The sequence below is a fragment of the Microcebus murinus genome, chromosome 2 (genome assembly GCF_040939455.1).
Source record: "Microcebus murinus isolate Inina chromosome 2, M.murinus_Inina_mat1.0, whole genome shotgun sequence".
Lineage (NCBI taxonomy): Eukaryota > Metazoa > Chordata > Mammalia > Primates > Cheirogaleidae > Microcebus > Microcebus murinus.
Genome location: NC_134105.1, coordinates 79,644,741 through 79,663,904, shown reverse-complemented (window position 1 = coordinate 79,663,904; position 19,164 = coordinate 79,644,741). Strand labels below are relative to the sequence as shown.

The following is a 19,164-nucleotide window of genomic DNA, read 5'->3' as shown; positions in this document are numbered from 1 at the left end:
TTATTAAACCTGTTCTTTCCAAAGTCTTCCCTGTCTCAATTAATGCCAGTTTTTACCTTCCACTTGGTCAGTCCAAAAGCCTCAGAATCATCCTTGACTCCCCTTATCCTCTCACAATCCACAGCCCATCACATAGCACACAGCTCTTCCTGCAAAACAGTCTCAGAATCTGACCACTTCCACCCTCGTCCCAGCTGTCATGTCTCACTGGGATTATAAGAGCTACTCTCCAGCTCTGGCATTCCCCCATCCCATGCATACAACACATATCTTGTGTTTTCTCTTAAGCACAGTCATCATCTTAGAACTGAGGTATGATCATGTTACTCCTCTGTTTAACTATTCTCTTCCTATCTCACTGAGACCAAAACATTTTAAGGCCCTATGTGATCTAACCTCTGGGTACTTCCTTGATGTCATTTCTCATAACTCATCTACTTGCTCACTCCATTCCTGCGACATTGGTCTCCCTGCCTTTCCTGGGATGTGCAGGCATACTTCCACTTTGCACGTATTGTCCCTTTGCCTGAAAGGCTCTTCTCCCAGAGATATTAAACATCGCCTCTTTGGTGAAACCTTCCTGATCCCTAATTCCAAACTGCACCACTCCTCAACATTTTCTCTCCTCCACACTTATCACTATATGCAAATATACTATACATTTTAATTAGTTACTATCTATTGTTTTTTTTTTAACCCACTAGAATGTGAACCTCATGAAGACCTGGCTTCTTCACCACTGTTTCATCAGTTCTTCAAATAATGACTATCATATGGTAGATAATAATATCTGTTGCAAGTTTTCTGTTGAATACTTCTACCTTAAATGTCATCTTATCATGACATAAAGTTGCACATCAAATTTCTTCCTTTTTTTATTCTATAGCTCAGTTTAGAGAGCCACTATCTGCCCTCCTCAGAAGTTAGAAATGTTACAATCATGAACAACTTTAAACACTGGATGTCCCTCATTCTTTAAGTGGTAGGAATTCTATCTTCTATGTATCTCCATCTCAAATTAACTACCCCTGTAATTCCACCGCCACCTCCTCAGTTCAGGTTCTCACTGGATCCATGCTGCCCAACGCACAAAGTCAGAATTCCCCAACCTGAGAATTTTAAGGCCCCCTTTCCATTTGACTGCAGCCCATCTTTAAGTCACATCCATTCAACCTTCTGTACCCTTCTGCTCTCCTTACAACAATCTGGTTTCCTCAATTTAGCATGCTTTTTGAGCTTCTACTACTTTTCACAATAACATCATTGTACCTGAAGTATTCTCCCCACTCTTCAATGAACAGCAACTAACAACTGAGTGACTACGATCTGAGCAATTTACTTACATTGTATCATTTAATCCTTAAACAAGCCTATGAGAAAGGCACTAATAATGTCTCCAAATTATAGATGATCAAATGAGGCTAAAAGAAGTTAGGAAGCTTGTCTTGAGTCACTGAGTTAATACGCACATGAGCTAGGATTTGATCCTGGGTCTATTGAATCCCAAAGCCTAAATGTCAAAACTCTAAATGAACAGCTAATAATGACCTTTGAGTCAATATTCTGAATGTCTTCACCTAGTTTAGTCATTTTCAAACCATTAATTTATTGCTACAAGGTAAGAACTACAAATTACAAACTCTAACAAGGAGCCACTTTATAAATGCCTAGGTAATAAAATCAAGGAACTGATTATCAAATATTATCTTAGTTTACGGAAAAACATATAACTTTTGTAGGCATAACTATGTGATGAGACAAGGTAAACATAATGCCATTATTGCTAATTTTCAGCACATACAGAGTTACACGTATGGTAAAAGGACCAGAGTTTTGTATCTGCATACCACAAAGCCCACATAAAGGTCACCTGATATATTCAACACGCTTCTAAAATGTTACAGCACTACTATCTTTCTACCCAGTAATTATAGCCTCCCTAATCTTTGCCCTTCTTCGTAGAGCTTCATTTCACTGACCTTTTCATTGTGAGTCTCTTTGCTGGATTTGTACCCACTCAAAGGTGACTTCATGGAGCCTCTGAAGGCAGCCCTAGTAGATCTCCATAGAAATGGCCCCAGGGTTGTCTCCAAAGTGGCCCTGTCTGAGTTGCCATGGTAAATAACCAGGCAAATTGCTATATTCAGTTCTCTGCCAGGGTCGCCATGGTGACTGAAAAGGACAGCTCCTTAGAAGGATCTCACAAGGGCACGTTTCCATGGTGACCCTATCCTGCATATTTTTAAGCAACTTCCCTTTGGTTGTTTTCTGACCAGTCATGGCAGGTTCATTTTTAGAGTAACTCTGGAAGGTTGCTCCCAAAGATACTATCATAATACGTAGGAATTTGAAAGTGAGAGGGTCTGAAACAAATTAACTGTTTGAAATGTAAACTGTCATTTTAAAATCCTTACATCAGTTCCTATAAATTTTAGGAAGGATCTGTTTTGATGAGTAACAAAAAATAACTGCAATGCTTCTGTTAAATGTATCTGTTTCAAATCTTAACTAAAAGTACCTTGCAGAATATAATACACATAATTAAAGTTTCAAGTTTCTCCATTCTTACAACATTACTGCTATGTCAGTTATTAAATACTTTACAGTGGGCATGACACACAAAAATGAAATCATAAATCCAATTGATCATTAGTTATAAAGAGATATCAAAAAAAATTTATAGATCAAAGACAAATATTTGCAAGCCAAATGAAAAAAGAAATTTTTTGTTTGTTTGTTTTAGTTGAGTTGGGAAATCCTAGCCATATTTGAACCCAAGCTATTTTTTCTTGTGCTTTTGTGGTTGGAACAATCCCAACTAATCTTCATTTTAAAACATGAATATAGGCCATTCTGAACATATGCTTGGTTTGTAAGCCATGTTATTACTCTCCTGAAACTTTAAAATATGCTATTTTTCTTAGTGTTTAGTCAGGAGCAAAATTTATCTAACCACTAATTTCAGTATCCTTAAAATGACTTACCAAATAAAAAACAAAATCTACATTCAAAAGATGCAATTACAATTTCTGAACATGTGCCCACTCTGTCATTGCTCCCTCCAATTGACTCTTTAAATATATATGTATGTTTCCTATTGAATGCAAAAGGTTAATTTTGGGTTCCTTCTCTTCTCCTTATCGTGAGGTTCAAATAAAGATGATTTTTCCCTCAGGCACTAGTTCCAGCAGTTCTACATTTTCTGTCATTCTCTCTAACAGATTCCTTTCTCCCACTCTGTCCACAGTGGCCCACCACTCCCCACTCACATTCCTCTCAGGAGAATAGAATTTCAGTTAATACAGTCAAGAAACATGAGGATAATTTACAGTCACTTTTTAGTGAAATCTTGGTGTTTTGCACAGTTTTCATTTTATAGAGACTTCTTGCTTCCATCTTTCAGCATGTTTTCACAAATCGGAGTTGTCACTGCAATTTACATTCATTCATTCACTAAATATTTATTGAGTGACTATCATGTGCCAGGTAGTGCTCAAGGGGCTGAGGCTACTCCAGTAAACAAATGAAAATTTCTGCCCTTAAGGTGTTTCAATTATGGAGAGGGAGAAAGAGAAAAAAAAAAAATAAAGAAAACTAATTATGTTATAAAGTGATTAATGCCAGTGAGAAAATTAAAGCAGGCAGGAAGGACACAGAATCCTCAGCCAGGTTGGGGTCAGGGAGGCTACAATATTACAGATTTACAGGGGGCTTCGAGGACTCCCCCACTCATCTAACATAGTGTGTTCAATCCTGTAACTCAATACCAATCTACATCCTTAAGTTAAAGGAAAAATTAAGAATGTATCTTTCATGGAATGCTCAATAGAAGTTAACTAGAAAAACAGTCCATTTTTCCTACTTCTATACCAGCTCTCTGAAAGGCAGCATGGTCTGAGGCAGGCAAGAGTCAACAATCACCTCCCATCCTATGCCTGCATTTCAAGAGCTATATAAACTTGGGCAAAATACTTTACCTTCCAAGTCTCTTCCTCAATATTAAAGTAAGAATAATAATTCCTATTTGATAGTATTGCTCTGAAAATATTAAAATAGTAAAATATAAATATAAAAATACTATGGGTAAAATCATATATCTAGAATTTACTTTAGAATACTTCTGCAAAAATAAAAAAATGAGAAGAGATAGATAAAATATATTGGGGAAAATGTTGAGAATTAATGAAGCCAAGTGATGGATACATGAGACTCATTCCATTATGAGATCTTATTTTATGTTTGAAAATTTCCATAATAAGTATCTTAAGGAAAGGATTAAACTTGAAAACAAAGATACTTCCTTTGTAAAGACTTGTTGCAATAAATAGAAAAATGTGTACAAGAACATTAACATATTTTGTATAAATATCTTATAAAACTAGAAAAAATTATATTTACTTACTGTGTACTTATTAACCTGGAATGATGCTAGGTACTTTTCATACCTTCTTTTAACATATTACATTCTTTCTAAAAACTTAACTTCATACTTTCTTATAAGACAGAAAAGCTTAGAAAACCATCATTGTTAAGCTTGCAGACTCACATGGTACTGAAAGTGTAATATATTTTTAAAAGAAATTTCACTATCATTTCCTGAATGCTTAGAAACAATCATGTAATGAAGCTTGATATTGCGATAAAAATTTATACAGTGAATCTTATATGATTATATCAAGAAACTTAAAAACTTACTAGATCAGTATCTGCCTTTTTATAGGTCAAAGCTTCAACTTTGGAATCCAGTTCTGCTTGTATTTGGTCTCTTCTTTTCATAACACCCTTCATATTAAAACATAAGGATAAAATAGGAAGCACTTAGTTTTAATAATTTTTTCTATAACAAAAAATATACATTTAGGCATTTCAGAATATAAATAGCATCTCTTCCCTAAGCTATTAGTCATTCGGGGATATGATACATTAAGATTTTTTTTTTAATTTCTAAAAGCTAAATTGAAAGCAAGTATTTAAGAGAATTTTTTTCATAAATATTTTATTAGTTTTCCCAGTGCACATTTTACCAGTTTAAGCATTATATGTACATAACATTTGATGAAGCACTCTAGGCATGTACAATTCTTCAAAAGGAGCAAAGAATAAACAAATAATTGAACAAAAAAAATCAGTGGAAACACTGAAATTATATATTATAGCATAAACTAGTTGCAGGTGGGAAGGCCCAGAGGCCACTCACCTGGAAATATCTACAATAAGTAACAGCCCTCTTACTTGACTCCAAAGACACAGTTAATCAAACAGGCAATTACAGGGGGGAATCAGAAAACTAGTGTGCATTCACATCTTAAGCATTTTATTTTAGCTCAAAATGTATAAATATTCACCATTTAGTCAAACTTCTAAAAAAATTTTTTCTTAATCCAGGATAGCATAAATGCTGCTAGCTCACTGTCGTTTCTTAGAATTGAGTAATATTCCATCGTGAGCATATACCAAATTTTCATCATCCACTCAAGAATTGATAGGCACTTGGGTTGTTTCCATGGTCTTGCAATAGTGAATTGTGCTGCCATAAACATTCGGGTGCAGATGTCTTTATAATAGAATGTCTTGTGCTCTTTTGGGTAGATGTCCAACAATGCTATTGCTGGGTGGTATTTCTAGATGCTTGAGGTATCTCCAAATTCATTTCCACAGAGGTTGCACTAATTTGCAGTTCCACCAGCAGTGTAAGAGTGTTCCTGTCTCTCCACATTCTCACCAGCATTTGTTATTTTGGGATTTCTTGATACTTACATAATGGGTGCGGTACGCACCACCTAGGGGTTGGACACGCTTGATGCTCTGGCACGGCGGGGGGGGGGGGAGGGGGCAGGTGGCAGGGGCAATCTATGTAACCCTAACAATATTTGTTCCCCCATGATATGATAATATAAAAGGAAAAAATTTTTTTTCTTTTATGTTTTTACACCTGTGTCTTCTTTGACTGACAGAGTTCCATCTTGTTTTTTAGAACAACCGTGATTTCATGTTTGAGTATTTTAAACTTAAAATACCCTTGTGAAGCAACCTGAGTACAGAATCCACCTACATATTTAATAATTTTGCTGAACCTTTACAATGTCTTTCCTTTGGTGACCCATTTTCTTTGAAGAAATTCTATGCAGACTTCATAGACATAAGGACTCTTTATTTGCACTCATCTTGCACTGGTTTTCACAATATTAATTAAATAATGAAATTCTAATAATGAATACAAATGGCCTAAACACGCTAAAGAAAAAATAAAACAACTCAACCAGTGAGACAGGAAGTACAGGACATATAAGAAAAGGGCCTTAACAAGGTACAGGCCTTCTGTGTTTACAGAAGGGAAGAGATCAGACACAGGTCAGTTACATGGAGGTCAAATAAGATGTCTCTGCACTATTTGAATGATAACTGAAAAGCATCAAGGATAAAAACTATCCTGGGAACCAGCTGGTCTTGTTTTTGCAGCTGGTGGAATCACTCTTAAGACATTCGAAAGTCTCTTAGTTGCAAAGAAATCAACAGAATATTCAATTATCATAAATTCCTTTATATTTGCTCCAATGTTTAATGGTCATTAATATCTAAAACACACCTTCCTTTCTCTAACCCAAATGACCCATACTGTCATTTAGTCCTATTTATTTAAGGTCTGTTTCCATAAAAATGAAGTACTGTGCTTCATATGCATAAATATATTTTAAGTAAGAGGTTGCTTCAGAAGACAACTAGCGAAAATTACAATTTTATCATTTTTCTCAAGGCATTATTTTTCATTATTTTAGCTCAGACTAAAGAAAACATTCTAATATAAAACAGCACCAGATCTGCAATATAAATACAATGAATAATACCCTAGGAGTCTACAGAATAATTGTTTCTGGTTGCTATTGTAATTTTTCCACACCTTTAATAACACAAGATTTCCATTACATAATTTCCATCCTGACATAAGAAAACACTATTTAAGAGAAGATAATATATAAATCAGATCTTCTTGCAGATTTACACAAGGAGGTGATCATTAACAATGTAAAACCCCAGGATATAGCCAAGGAAATTGACAGGGATAAGCAGGAGACTCCTCCTCGGCAGTAAAAGATTAGAGGCATTTGGGAAGCAAGAGGGTTTGTTCATAGGGAGACCCCAATAAAGTCAAGGAACAGCAGAATCCTGATCAGCCCACACAATATTTAATGGCTCTGTCAAAGGAAACCTAAACATGATAAACAAGAGAGAGGCAGATGTCATACTAAAAGAGCTTTTCTTACCAAACAAGGCAAAATAAAAAAAAAGAAAGAAAGAAAAGAAATCCCTAGAAATCAAGAGTGCATGACAACAGAAACTAGATATAGCTCCAATTATAAACAGCAGAAGAAAGGGGCTATATCTGAATGCAAGCCGACTCCTTCCCCTACCATCACCCTAAGACACCAGAGACCTAAGGGTGCCAATTTGAGGGTGCAAAGTACTGTGGGCACAGGGTAATACTGGATGAAAAACATTAGCTTTGCAGATAGCATTGCTAAATCCCAAATATCTGGAAACCTTAATTTAAACGGAGGAAGTAAAATACAAAACTTTGATATAAGAGGAGTAAAAGCCTTTTCAAATAGTGAAAGAAAAACACTTTAACTTGAAAGACTTCTTTTAAAAGCAACTAGAGGGCAGAACAAACATCAAGATCCTACTCAAGTACTTTCTACATAATAGTACTAAATATGTTGCTAAATCGATTGTACCGAGACCTGGGAAAGCAGTTTTAATGTGAAAAGAAATCCCCATGGCACTAAAAATTTTGTAAAGTAAAATTTTAAAAAAGGTTGAAGAAACTAATCATATTCTCTAAGTAAATCTTGAGTAAGGATGCTTCAAGTGTATGTATAATTTTATAAATTGTCAGTGTTGCTATCGAGTACTGTATACTTCTGCCTTTTATCAATGTATTCTTCCCTTCATCTATTCATGCACTCAGTGAACAAATATTTTCAGAGCATTAACATGCAAAACATCCTGCTAGGATAAAATGTAGTGGCAAAAAATGTGGAAATAAAAATTGCCATTATAGGGCTTATGATGAGGTAAAGGACTGAGGTAAAATTAGAATCCGGTGCTCTTACCATTAACATTTCACTATAAAGCACGTACTCATGTACTACAGGAAGCAGGGCCTCTGAGAGTCCAGACATCCGTTTTTCAGTGGCTTTACAGCATCTGTCAATACAGCTGGCAACATTTCTCAGCGTATCAACCAGATCTTCTTCTGATGCTGACCACAGAATATAAATTGGGCCATATTCTTTCATTTCATCAAGATATTCTAAAAAAAAAATTGACTTGATAAATTCTTCAATATACAAAAGTTTTCAAAATACTTATATCATAGATAGTAAGAAAGAACCTTGTATCTTTCATTGTGCACATGTTCTTATATATAAACATAATAAAATGGATATTACTCTTCATTAAATTGACCACGCTAGTTTCCCCAGGTCAGTATTTGAATGACTACTGTCTAAGTGTAATCAATCATAGCATCCCTTTTTGCTATCAAAAGTATCTTACCTTGGAAGACAAATTACATGTCCACCATATCTATTAGGGATCTCTGCCTACCAAACAACTACATCTGAGTGTCTCATAAGCAACATGCCCTAAACAAAACTTGTCTTCTTTTTCTCCTTCTTCTGATTATCTGTGCTACTTAATGATAATCCCTATCCAGAGAGCTGAGCAAAAAATTCAAGGGGTTATCCTAGATTCATACTTATGCAGAGCCAATCATCAATTCCAATATTTCTTTTATTTGTATAACAATGCCAATATTTCTAGATCTTAAATTATCTATCTACCTATGTACCTATCTGTAGTTTCACTGCCATCAGCATCTCTATCCCGAACTACTCCAAGGGACTCCTTACTCCTTGCTTCTCCCTCTTTCCATTTTTATCACTGTACATAAATATTGAAGGTTCTTAGATAATTTTGAAAGTTCTTTATGATCAGTCCTTACCTGTCTCTCCAGGTCTAACTCTTGGGACTCTCTGCCAAATACAGTTGGATTCAAGCCAAATTATTTGTTCATTCATGAATATCCCATGATTTCTCCTAACTCAAACATTCACACAGGCCCCTTTGCCTTGTCCTCTACCTTTTCTATTACCGGACAAACTATTTCTTTCTAATCCTTTAAATTCCTGTTCAAATAAATCTCTTCTGATGCTGTTCCAAAGGATTCTTAGTAACTTTTGTCCTCAATGGGCCTATCATAATTTTATACTTCTATTAAAGCGTTATCCCACTCCATTGTAAGTATTTGATAACTCACATACTTCTAGGCCACGTAATCCTTAAAACATGGGCTGAGTCTTATTATTTTTGTATCGCAAAGCCCAATACATAATGTAGTCAATAAATATTTTAACATCAATGAAAGAATGAAGGAATAGCCAAAGACTATTCAATGCTTGATAATCCATATACTCAAAACTTTGGATTTCATTTTAAATTGTGAATATTTATACATTTTTACTTTCCTACTATCAAATTTCAATGATAGCTTTTTATGATAGAGAATTTATAAGCAGTGAGCCTATTTGTCTAATACTCATATAAATACAATGAAATTCTCTGTATTTAACCATCTTACTACTCATTAGGATTTGCTGAAATCTATAATATTGGTCTAAATTAAACTATTAAAACTTCAAAAGTTTGTATGATCAAATAAACTGAGAAAATTAAATAATAAAAAATTTCAGCCGGGCGTGGTGGCTCACGCCTGTAATCCTAGCACTTTGGGAGGCCGAGGCGGGCGGATTGCTCAAGGTCAGGAGTTCGAAACCAGCCTGAGCGAGACCCCGTCTCTACCAAAAATAGAAATAAATTAATTGACCAACTAAAAATATATATACAAAAAATTAGCCGGGCATGGTGGTGCATGCCTGTAGTCCCAGCTACTCGGGAGGCCGAGGCAAGAGGATTGCTTGAGCCCCGGAGATTGAGGTTGCTGTGAGCCAGGCTGATGCCACGGCACTCACTCTAGCCTGGGCAACAAAGTGAGACTCTGTCTCAAAAAAAAAAAAAAAAAAAAATTTTCAAAACAACAGAGATATTAGTTGTCACCGAATGAAGGTATTAGGTTTAATGACCTCTATAGTCTTTCTAAATTCCACTCTAATGAGTCTAGGCCTATTTTTTTATGTTAAATAATGACCATACAAAACTAATATTTCTAGAAAACAAAATTTTCTACTTTATTTCTTTTCTCAATTTGTGTTTATCAATATATGTCATTAAACTCTACAATGTTTAATTTTATCTTCCCTAAAATTCAAATTACAGCTATATGTAAATATTTAATGAGTTGTACTGTTATTTGTGTGTGTATGTGTCTATATTTCCCAACTAGACTGTGAGATCAAGGACAAGTACCATCTTAATTACCCCTTTAATCTCCAGCACAGAGAGGCATCATAAACTGTGGTCAATATAATTTTGCTGAATAAACTGGGAAACACAAAATAAAACAAAATCAAAGAAAAAAATTTTAGTTAAAAAAAAGAGAAACCACTACTTATGATTTATGATCACCAAATTATTCATGATCTAAATATGAATGAATCACCCTAGATAGCTTAGATTCCCAAAGCTAGAAAAGAAAACATTCCATTATTTTGAATCCAATCTTGACAAGTGGATGTCACATTCTTAAGACTAAGAAGTCCCTCCAATTTCAGCCAGTGGCATTCACTCCCTGAAAATGAGAGCTCAAATTATAGTCTATCACAAATCCAGTTTTCCTTTTGAGCATTTTGTAAACATTAGAGTATATCAAAGATTTTTAAACTATTCCCTGGTAACAGCAAATATATAGCATTTGATAGCCTATAAAACTCTTAAGTGTCAGTAGTTTCCAAAGGCCTGTCTGAATTGCTATATCATCAAACTAGGAATCCTGAATGTACTTAATGGAATTAGAAACACAAAATCTAGTTAAAAGAATTCACTTCTTGAGATTTAAAAAAATAACAAATGATAACTAAAAGGGTAAATCAAGATGGCTTAAAACAAATTATTAAGCCATATTCAGTCACCACAATGATCTCATTAAGTATCAATGAATGAAAAAGTAGAAAAAGGACAAAGTACATTTAGCTATATAATTTTTTCTATATCTCTCTTAATAATAACCAATCAACTTTTCATAAAGCAAGTTTTCCTACCACCATTCCAAATCTTATGTTCATTCATTTAGTTTTTCAATCATTGAATACATTTTAACTGAACACTTGCTATGTTTAAGCACTATCTAGACACTAGAAGTAAAAAAAAAAACTTTTCCTAAATTATCCTGATGGGCCTTACAGTTTAGTGGAGGGCACAAATAAGTCATCAACATATGGACTTCTGTTTGTCTTTAAGCAGTCCCTTATCTCTAATACCAACTTATATTAGGAAATTATTTGCTGACTCAGCCATCCATTTTAAATGTAGATATGCAAAATTAGAAAAAAAATCATCATAGAATTAGAAAAAAATCATCATGGAATAAAAGATGACTTACAAACTAAGAAAAAACAGAAAATAGTAAAAGGAAATAGTGATAGAAAATGGGAAAAAAGACTGATATTTCACTATATAAAACTCTATGCCATACCTTGACAGGTTTAATACAGAGTACTTAAACAATTACCCTATATATGCTAAAACATCACTTCTTTGATTTTAAGGATGGTCCAATATTGAATTACCAGCTATATACAACTTCATCCAAAATCTTAAGTTCAGGGCTTACTTTACCACTGTTACCTACAAAATGGGAAGTAGAGCAGCTATTGATTGATAAAAGCAAATGGGGATCATCGTGACTACTTTCAAAATCACTTATGAATCAGAAATTTTCACAACATAGCTGGGGGCACAAGCCACACTTTAGAAGGTGAAATCCTGCCTTAACGTGGCTACACTACACCAGCAAACGCGAAGATCCATCAGAAACCAAACAACTTTGAATCACATTTCAGTGGTTCTACATACCTCTTTCTTCCTTGTAAATTCTCTGAGATATTTTATCTATCAAATTTATTTTCTGGCTAAATATTTCAATAAAGTTATTCATTTCCATGAACTCCTCTGGGCGGTTTTTAACTCCTCTCATTGAGGATGCAACAGCTCTAACAGTTTGCCCCATCCTGCTTAGCAACCCAGGCCCTTGCTTCTTGTGAGACGAGAGTTCCTAGAAACAAAAAAATGAAATATGTGTGGTGAACCAAGGATACAATATTCCAAGACTCAATTTACAAAAAAAAAAACCTAATTAGGAGAATAAAATACAGATAAAATTGTTTCATATACATCTTTCTTTTTAAGGCTAGTTTGAAGCAAGTAAGTTTGATTAAAGGTACAGTTTCTCCTCTAAGTGTCAGTCTCCTTGAGAATATTCCCTTTCAAAGTACTCACATAAAACAGGCATATAGTCTTTCCTCAAAGCATAAATCTTTAAAAGAACAGGGTTAACTGAGAGAATAGTACTCAAGGAGATACTAGAGAAGATAAGAGGATGATATGATATGCCATCTATATTTTATAATAGGAATTTAATGGAAAAATGATTGAGAGAAGATTTCTCAGGGCCTCGGTTACTCCCTGAAAAAGAATGTTGCAAAATTCATTAATTCTTTAGGTTTAACAACAGCTAACATCCGTTGAGAGCTTAATATGTTCTAGGCACTACACTCATATTTTTATATATGTAACTCAAAGTAAACCTATGAAGTAGGTTCTATTATTTTCCTCATTTTCCAGAAGATAGAAGCACAGGAAGGTTAAATAACTTGCTCAAGATCCAAGAGCAATTAAATGGTAGAACAAGAATCAGAATCCTGGAAGTCCGATTCCAGTGGCTTCACTGGTAAGCACTAACCTGCTTTGCCTCCTTACCTCATTAAGATAGTTTGTAAATAGATGCTACCTGAACATAGCTCTTCAACCAACTGAAGTGGGTAAATTGTCACACCACCTCCACTGGCTGGTTGTCTGTAGAGAAAGATTTTTAATAAGATAGGTAACTAGATATTTCATACTTAACCTAGGAGGGACAGCTACAGATTTGCAAAATAGACAGAAAAAAAAAATGCTATAAAAGGACACACTGCACACAAAAGGATCCATTCAGAAGTATGCCATATTTTAAAAGACAGCAGAAAAGAGAACAAGGGATTTTGATGATGGTTGTAGGACTTGCTGAAACACAAGCTTGGGACCAAATAAAAGCTGAAGAGTAACACTCAGGAGAAAAACATCTGTAAATAATAATGCTGACTACCTAATCCACAGATAAAAATATTATGTACTATTCACCAAAATATTAAATAACATATTATCTATCTTTATTCAGGTTTTCTTTCCTGATGGTCTTCCAGAAAATTACATATACAAAGTAAACTTGTTTATTTCCAGGTCAGTATGACTTTGTGCAACAGATTCCATCCTTGACCAGGCAACACATTCATCCAAGAGTGCTATAGCATCATTTGATAGAGGAAACATTATCAGAGACAAGTCCCAGCTGGCAAACTATTACTACAATTGTTAACCACAGAGAATGTTTCTGACACTTGCTAAGGTTCTGGAGTCAGGCCCCAAATTCACTTCACATAAGTCACAAAGGGCTTCTAGAAAGCAGGACTGTCAAGATTGAGACAAATCATCACTTTTTACCCTCTACCACCTGTGACGACAACTGAATACTTCAACAGTGGTCAGTAATTGTTTAATATTGACCCTCTGTCCTACCTATTATCTTTCTTTCTGAGTTATAGTTCATAAAAAAGAAGTAACATATAAAGTTTCACCATTAGAAATCAGACCCCTCCACCCACTTGCATAAGTGAAGGAAAGTAAGGAGAGTATATTATCTACCTATCTATCCAAACATCCATCCATCTACTCATTTTAATAAAGACTTTACTCCTAACTTAAAAAAACCCTGACTCATTATCATTCAAAATATAGTTGACCCTTGAATAACACAGTTTGAATTGCACAGGTCCATGTATGTGCAGATTTTTTTTCAATAAATATACTATACAATTTTTTGGAGATTTAGGACAATTTGAAAAAACTCAGACAAACCACATATCCTAGAAATACTGAAAAAAATAAGAAAAAGGTATGTCATGAATGCATAAGATACATGTAGATACTAGTCTATTTTATCATTTACTACCATAAAATATATACAAATCTATTATAAAAATTAAGATTTATCAACACTTATGCACATACTTACAAAATGTACATGACACCAATCAAGAAAAATGTAAACAAATGTAAAGATGTGATATTAGATCATAGCTGCATAAAATTAAATGTAGTACATACTGTACCACTGTAATAATTTTATAGCCACCTCCTGTTGGTACTGTGGTAATTCAAGTATTGTATCTGCTTAAAATACTATGTGACGCTAATCATCTTTGCATGAGCAGTTTATCTCTCCAGTAAATTGGGTAGTGTGGTAAAAAGTGATCTCCTGGGGTTCTCACATATTTCTTCATCATGTTTAGTGCAATAGCATAAACCTTGAATAACACCACGGGACCTATATGAAGAATGACTAATGATGCTGTAAGTACTCCCAAGAAGCAGAGAAAAGTCATGACATTACAAGAAAAAGTTGAACTGCTCGATATGTACCATAGATAGAGCTCTGCAGCTGCAGTTGCCCACATTTTTGGACAGATAATTCATCTTGTAAACAGACAACATAAACTTACAATATCAATAAATACAGTACAGTACTTTAAATGTATTTTCTCTTCTTCATGATTTTCTCAATAACATTTTCATTTCTCTAGCTTACTTTTTTGTAAGAATACAGCATATAATACATATAACATACAAAATACGTGTTAATTGGCAGTTTATGTTATCTGTAAAGCTTCCATTGAATGCAGTAGACTATTAGTAGTTTAAGTTTTGGGGGAGTTAAAAGTTATATGTGTTGGACAAGAGGTTGTTTTTTAAAAAGTTATATGTGGATTTTTGACTGTGCAGTGTCCCTAACCCCTGCATTGTTCGAGGGTCAATTCTAGTGTCAGTAAAATAAAATATATCTCCATCTGTTCAGTATTAGCTATATATACAAGGAGCACCCTGACATTTCAGCAACCAATAAAATAAAAGTATGTATAGGTGAGAAAGATACAAGAATTCTGAAATGTTTATAGGTAGATTTAACAAAGGGTTACATCTAAAGGATATTTCTCCAGTGTTTTTTCAGAAACTCAATTTCAAGTACACCACTAACTGATTTGCAAAGGTAAACAAAAGGAAGCTATACAATCTACTATGCCTATAGATGCCAAAAGATTATATGAGTACAAATAAAAATTATTTACCCAAGCTTGTGCAGTGAGAAAAACTTTGAAGTCTTCATTAAATGTTAAAGTTGGATGATCAGCAATTCGGTTCAAAAATTTTTGTAATGCCTTCCTGCGTGTCTCAATGAAGTCATCATTAAAGCGTTCTACCATTCCCTTTACTATAAACTTTTCTGGCAATGGCTGAGGCAAAAAACAAAAGAAAAAAATAAAAACATCTGAGCATTATGTGGCACAGGTTTATAATTCTATACTTTTCCTTTTGGGAATGTTAATTGAACATCTAATCACTTCTTATGAAAGTAATTTTTAAAAATTCACAATGCTACAACCAAAAATGCAAAATCGTAACATAATAGTTTTAAAAAATATGTACATAGATTGGAATGTTTGTCAGATAAATGAATTACACTGAATTTAAAGTTCTAAAATTAGGTTTTGGCATTCTAAAAGAATCACAAGAAAAATGACAGCTATTCTATGAAGAAAACTTGCAAACTTACTGGAATAATCAGAGTGGGGTGTGCTTCTTCCAGCTTTCCCTTCAACCAAAGGAAATCTTGATAACGTCTCCTAACTTCAAATTCACTGGAGTCAAATTCCCCACGAGATGTCTGAAGAAAGTAGGAGAAAATAACAGCACATGCAATATAAGATAAAAGACATTCGCCTAATGTTATTTTAGACATTGTGAAATAAATGGGTCTCTAAGAAAAATTAACAAATCCTAATTATTCAGTGTTTGTCAGCCTGTATTTTTTTTTTTTTTTTGTCATCTATTCATGTAGCAGATGAAACAAAGCAAACTTTCCGGTATTTCCAGAAAGAAAGCAAATATCATGCTTAAATTTAAAATCCAAACTGAAAAATCTGTCTTACAACAACCATCTGCCTTCCACAAGATTTTAACTACTATTATCTTTGGCACGACTTTCTCGCTAACAAGAAAGTGTGTTCTGAAATTAGGTTTCAAATATATTTCTTTTCTCAAGATGATCAGAACTCAGAATTTGAGGAAAGTCCTATTTTTGCAATTTGGAAAATAACCTGAATATAACTGAGAAAAATGTTTTCTTGGAATTTGCTCAAATGAATTGCTGTGTTAAAATTTGCTTTTGGTATATGAAAATTCTAACATTTTACAGAGTGCTGTTTTACCACTGTTTTAAAAGATGTAATTAATAGACATTTGATGTGAAATGAAAATCTTCCTGTCATTTCTCAAGGAATTTTATTTTGGGTTATATGCCTAAACTCCTAAAAATTAAGCAAATACATTAAAATATCTGTTCTCAACAAACCAAAAATCTATGCCAACACATATGACAAGAACATGGGTACAATATCAACCTCACTCCTATTGCCTGAATCCCAAGCCAAAAACAAAAATATGGGTTATCTAATGCACACTCACCTTTCATAAGAAAACAGTCACTCACACTAACACCTTATTAAACTGAATGTTTGCATATTAAAAATTACATGCAGCAATATTTATGCTAAGATTTTTCTGGAGGAATAGGATGGAATAACACATTGCATATATATTTCATACTCACCAGAAATATTAATCACCCACACAGATAAACACAATTATAAATTTAAGCAGTTCAAGTCATAAGATACAATCTTAATTATCATAAAATAAGGTTTGTGAAAACTATACTTTCCAGCTTATTCTTTTAAAATGAATGTTTAGAATATCATATATCTTAGTAAAACATTCCAATTATAGGGAGAAAAAAAGTAGGGGCAAATGAATGCAAAAGTCTAAGAAACCAAATGTTCATAAAACACTAAAAATTCATAACTATTATGCAAAATGGTACAAGATATGTAAATGGTAAAAATAGGAAAACTAAATCTGGTACCAACATAGTTTAACAATATATATATACTGGTTGGTATGTGTACATATATATAAAAATACACAAATGCATGCATACATACATATGCACACAAAACATGGTTTAGAGTAACTCATTTATAAAAATACTTACTGAGTACCTTCTTGTGCCAGGTACATATGTACAGGTTCACTATCAATCTCCAAGAAAATAAATTGGTATAACTAACAATAAAAGCACTCAATGAGCAGTTAAAATAAGATTGAGCTGTATTATGTTCTAAAGAATATCTAACATTTTAAGTAAACATAAAACAATCTTGTATAAATTCCAGAAAGAATAAGCTGCAAAATCAAGTCAAATAATTGGTTAATTCTGTTCTCCTCACTCTGTCATTGACTTAAAAGAATTTTCTAACATACTACAATAGAGGAAGAAAACAGAGGACAAAATACAAGTATCAAGAAGAATATGTTATTTCTTACTACTATAAGACTTTATTCTGCTCCTGAAGGGTTATAAGAGATATATACATAGGAATATGACAAGGAAAATAGCCTTCTAAGGGATTAGAATCATCCTTCCCTCTAATGTGGCCAAATTTGGTCATTAGAAGATAGACAAAAGCTCCTAAACCGTAGGAATTTGGGTTGGGTTTGATGGGTTTGATAATATTATCTCCAACTTAGAAAGGGCATGTGTTCTATAAAGTTCATTTGCAGTATAAATAAACAATGTTTCTAACCTAAAATACAGTTTTTCATGGAAGCCATACTATAAATGGTGATTAATTTTATGTATGACCATAAAACATTGGGAACTTGAAATTTAGTACTAATAGACTCATGAGAGCTATACCCCAACACAACAACCTTGGGTCAAGTGTGAACACTTATTCTAAATGCTAAGGATTTAGAAAAAAAATTTTTTTGAGGGAAAATGAATTCTAACAGTCAAGTCAGCCAACCAAGAACATAACTCCTACCTGCACTTTGACAGGCATTTATAGGTTTGTCTTCATAATGAGGAAGTAGGAGGAAAGTCCCTTGTTAAATCTTTTAGTTCTTGCTTTTATATGTACAAATGGAACACACATCTCTAGATCTCCAAAAGAGAAAGTACTTCTTTACAGCAGTCACCTCAGATATGCTAACCTGGACAAAAAAGGGTAATTTCCCATGAAAAGATGACATGCCCAGAACATGGTCTTCCTGACACAATTATTTATAGTCATTATCATTCTTAAGTATTCCTAAACAGGAGACTGTCAATGTACATATGTGCATATGTATATGTGTATCTGTTCTTATCCTTAGTGTCCATGAATATCAATATTTATAAAACTAAAACTTTCCCAAGGAAGCCATCTTTGAACCTCTAAATTATATGGTGTACCCCATGCTCACAACATCTTGTATTTTCCTTCATAACATTTTTTACAATGATTAAATAACTAGGCATATAATTAATTGTTTAATATCATTTCTCACACACACACCCACACACACACCATCCCTAGATTGAAAGCAACAAGAAGGCAGAAGGCAGACCTTCTGTCAGGTCTGTCCTGATCACTGATATAGTCTTACTACACGAGCACAGTACTTGGGACATAATGGGTACTCGATAAAATTTGTGGAATAAATAAATAAATTATAAGTGAATAACTGAGAGAAGACTATTTGATACCATAACATACATCTACAAGATGTTTATATATTTGTATCTATGATGTATATTTCAGGATATATAGGTACAGTCTAAATACTAGGATGTAGTAAAAATAACGAGAAGCACCACCCCATTACTACCATCACAACCGCCCCCCACCCCGGAAAAAAAAAAAAAAAAAAAACAGGGAAAAAAAAAAGTAATGGGAAGTAGAATAAAGGAACTCAGTTTGTAATAGTTAGGCTGAAAGACAGTTTTCCATATCCCCA

At 33.8% G+C, this 19,164-nt stretch overlaps 1 protein-coding gene across 3 annotated transcripts in view; it reads right to left on the bottom strand.

Moving 5' to 3' along the window:
- SNX7 (sorting nexin 7) overlaps nucleotides 1-19,164 on the bottom strand; it is an 89,613-nt gene that overhangs the window by 43,909 nt on the left and 26,540 nt on the right. For 2 of the 3 annotated variants that reach the window (XM_012761975.3, XM_075999879.1), the window contains exons 3-7: nucleotides 15,881-15,991; nucleotides 15,396-15,560; nucleotides 12,031-12,229; nucleotides 8,112-8,311; nucleotides 4,696-4,782 (exon numbers count right to left, since the gene is read on the bottom strand). In XM_012761975.3, the coding sequence (XP_012617429.2) occupies nucleotides 4,696-4,782; nucleotides 8,112-8,311; nucleotides 12,031-12,229; nucleotides 15,396-15,560; nucleotides 15,881-15,991 (762 nt within the window). The remainder of the gene's footprint in view (nucleotides 1-4,695; nucleotides 4,783-8,111; nucleotides 8,312-12,030; nucleotides 12,230-15,395; nucleotides 15,561-15,880; nucleotides 15,992-19,164) is intronic. The other variant, XM_075999878.1, reaches the window with a different exon arrangement.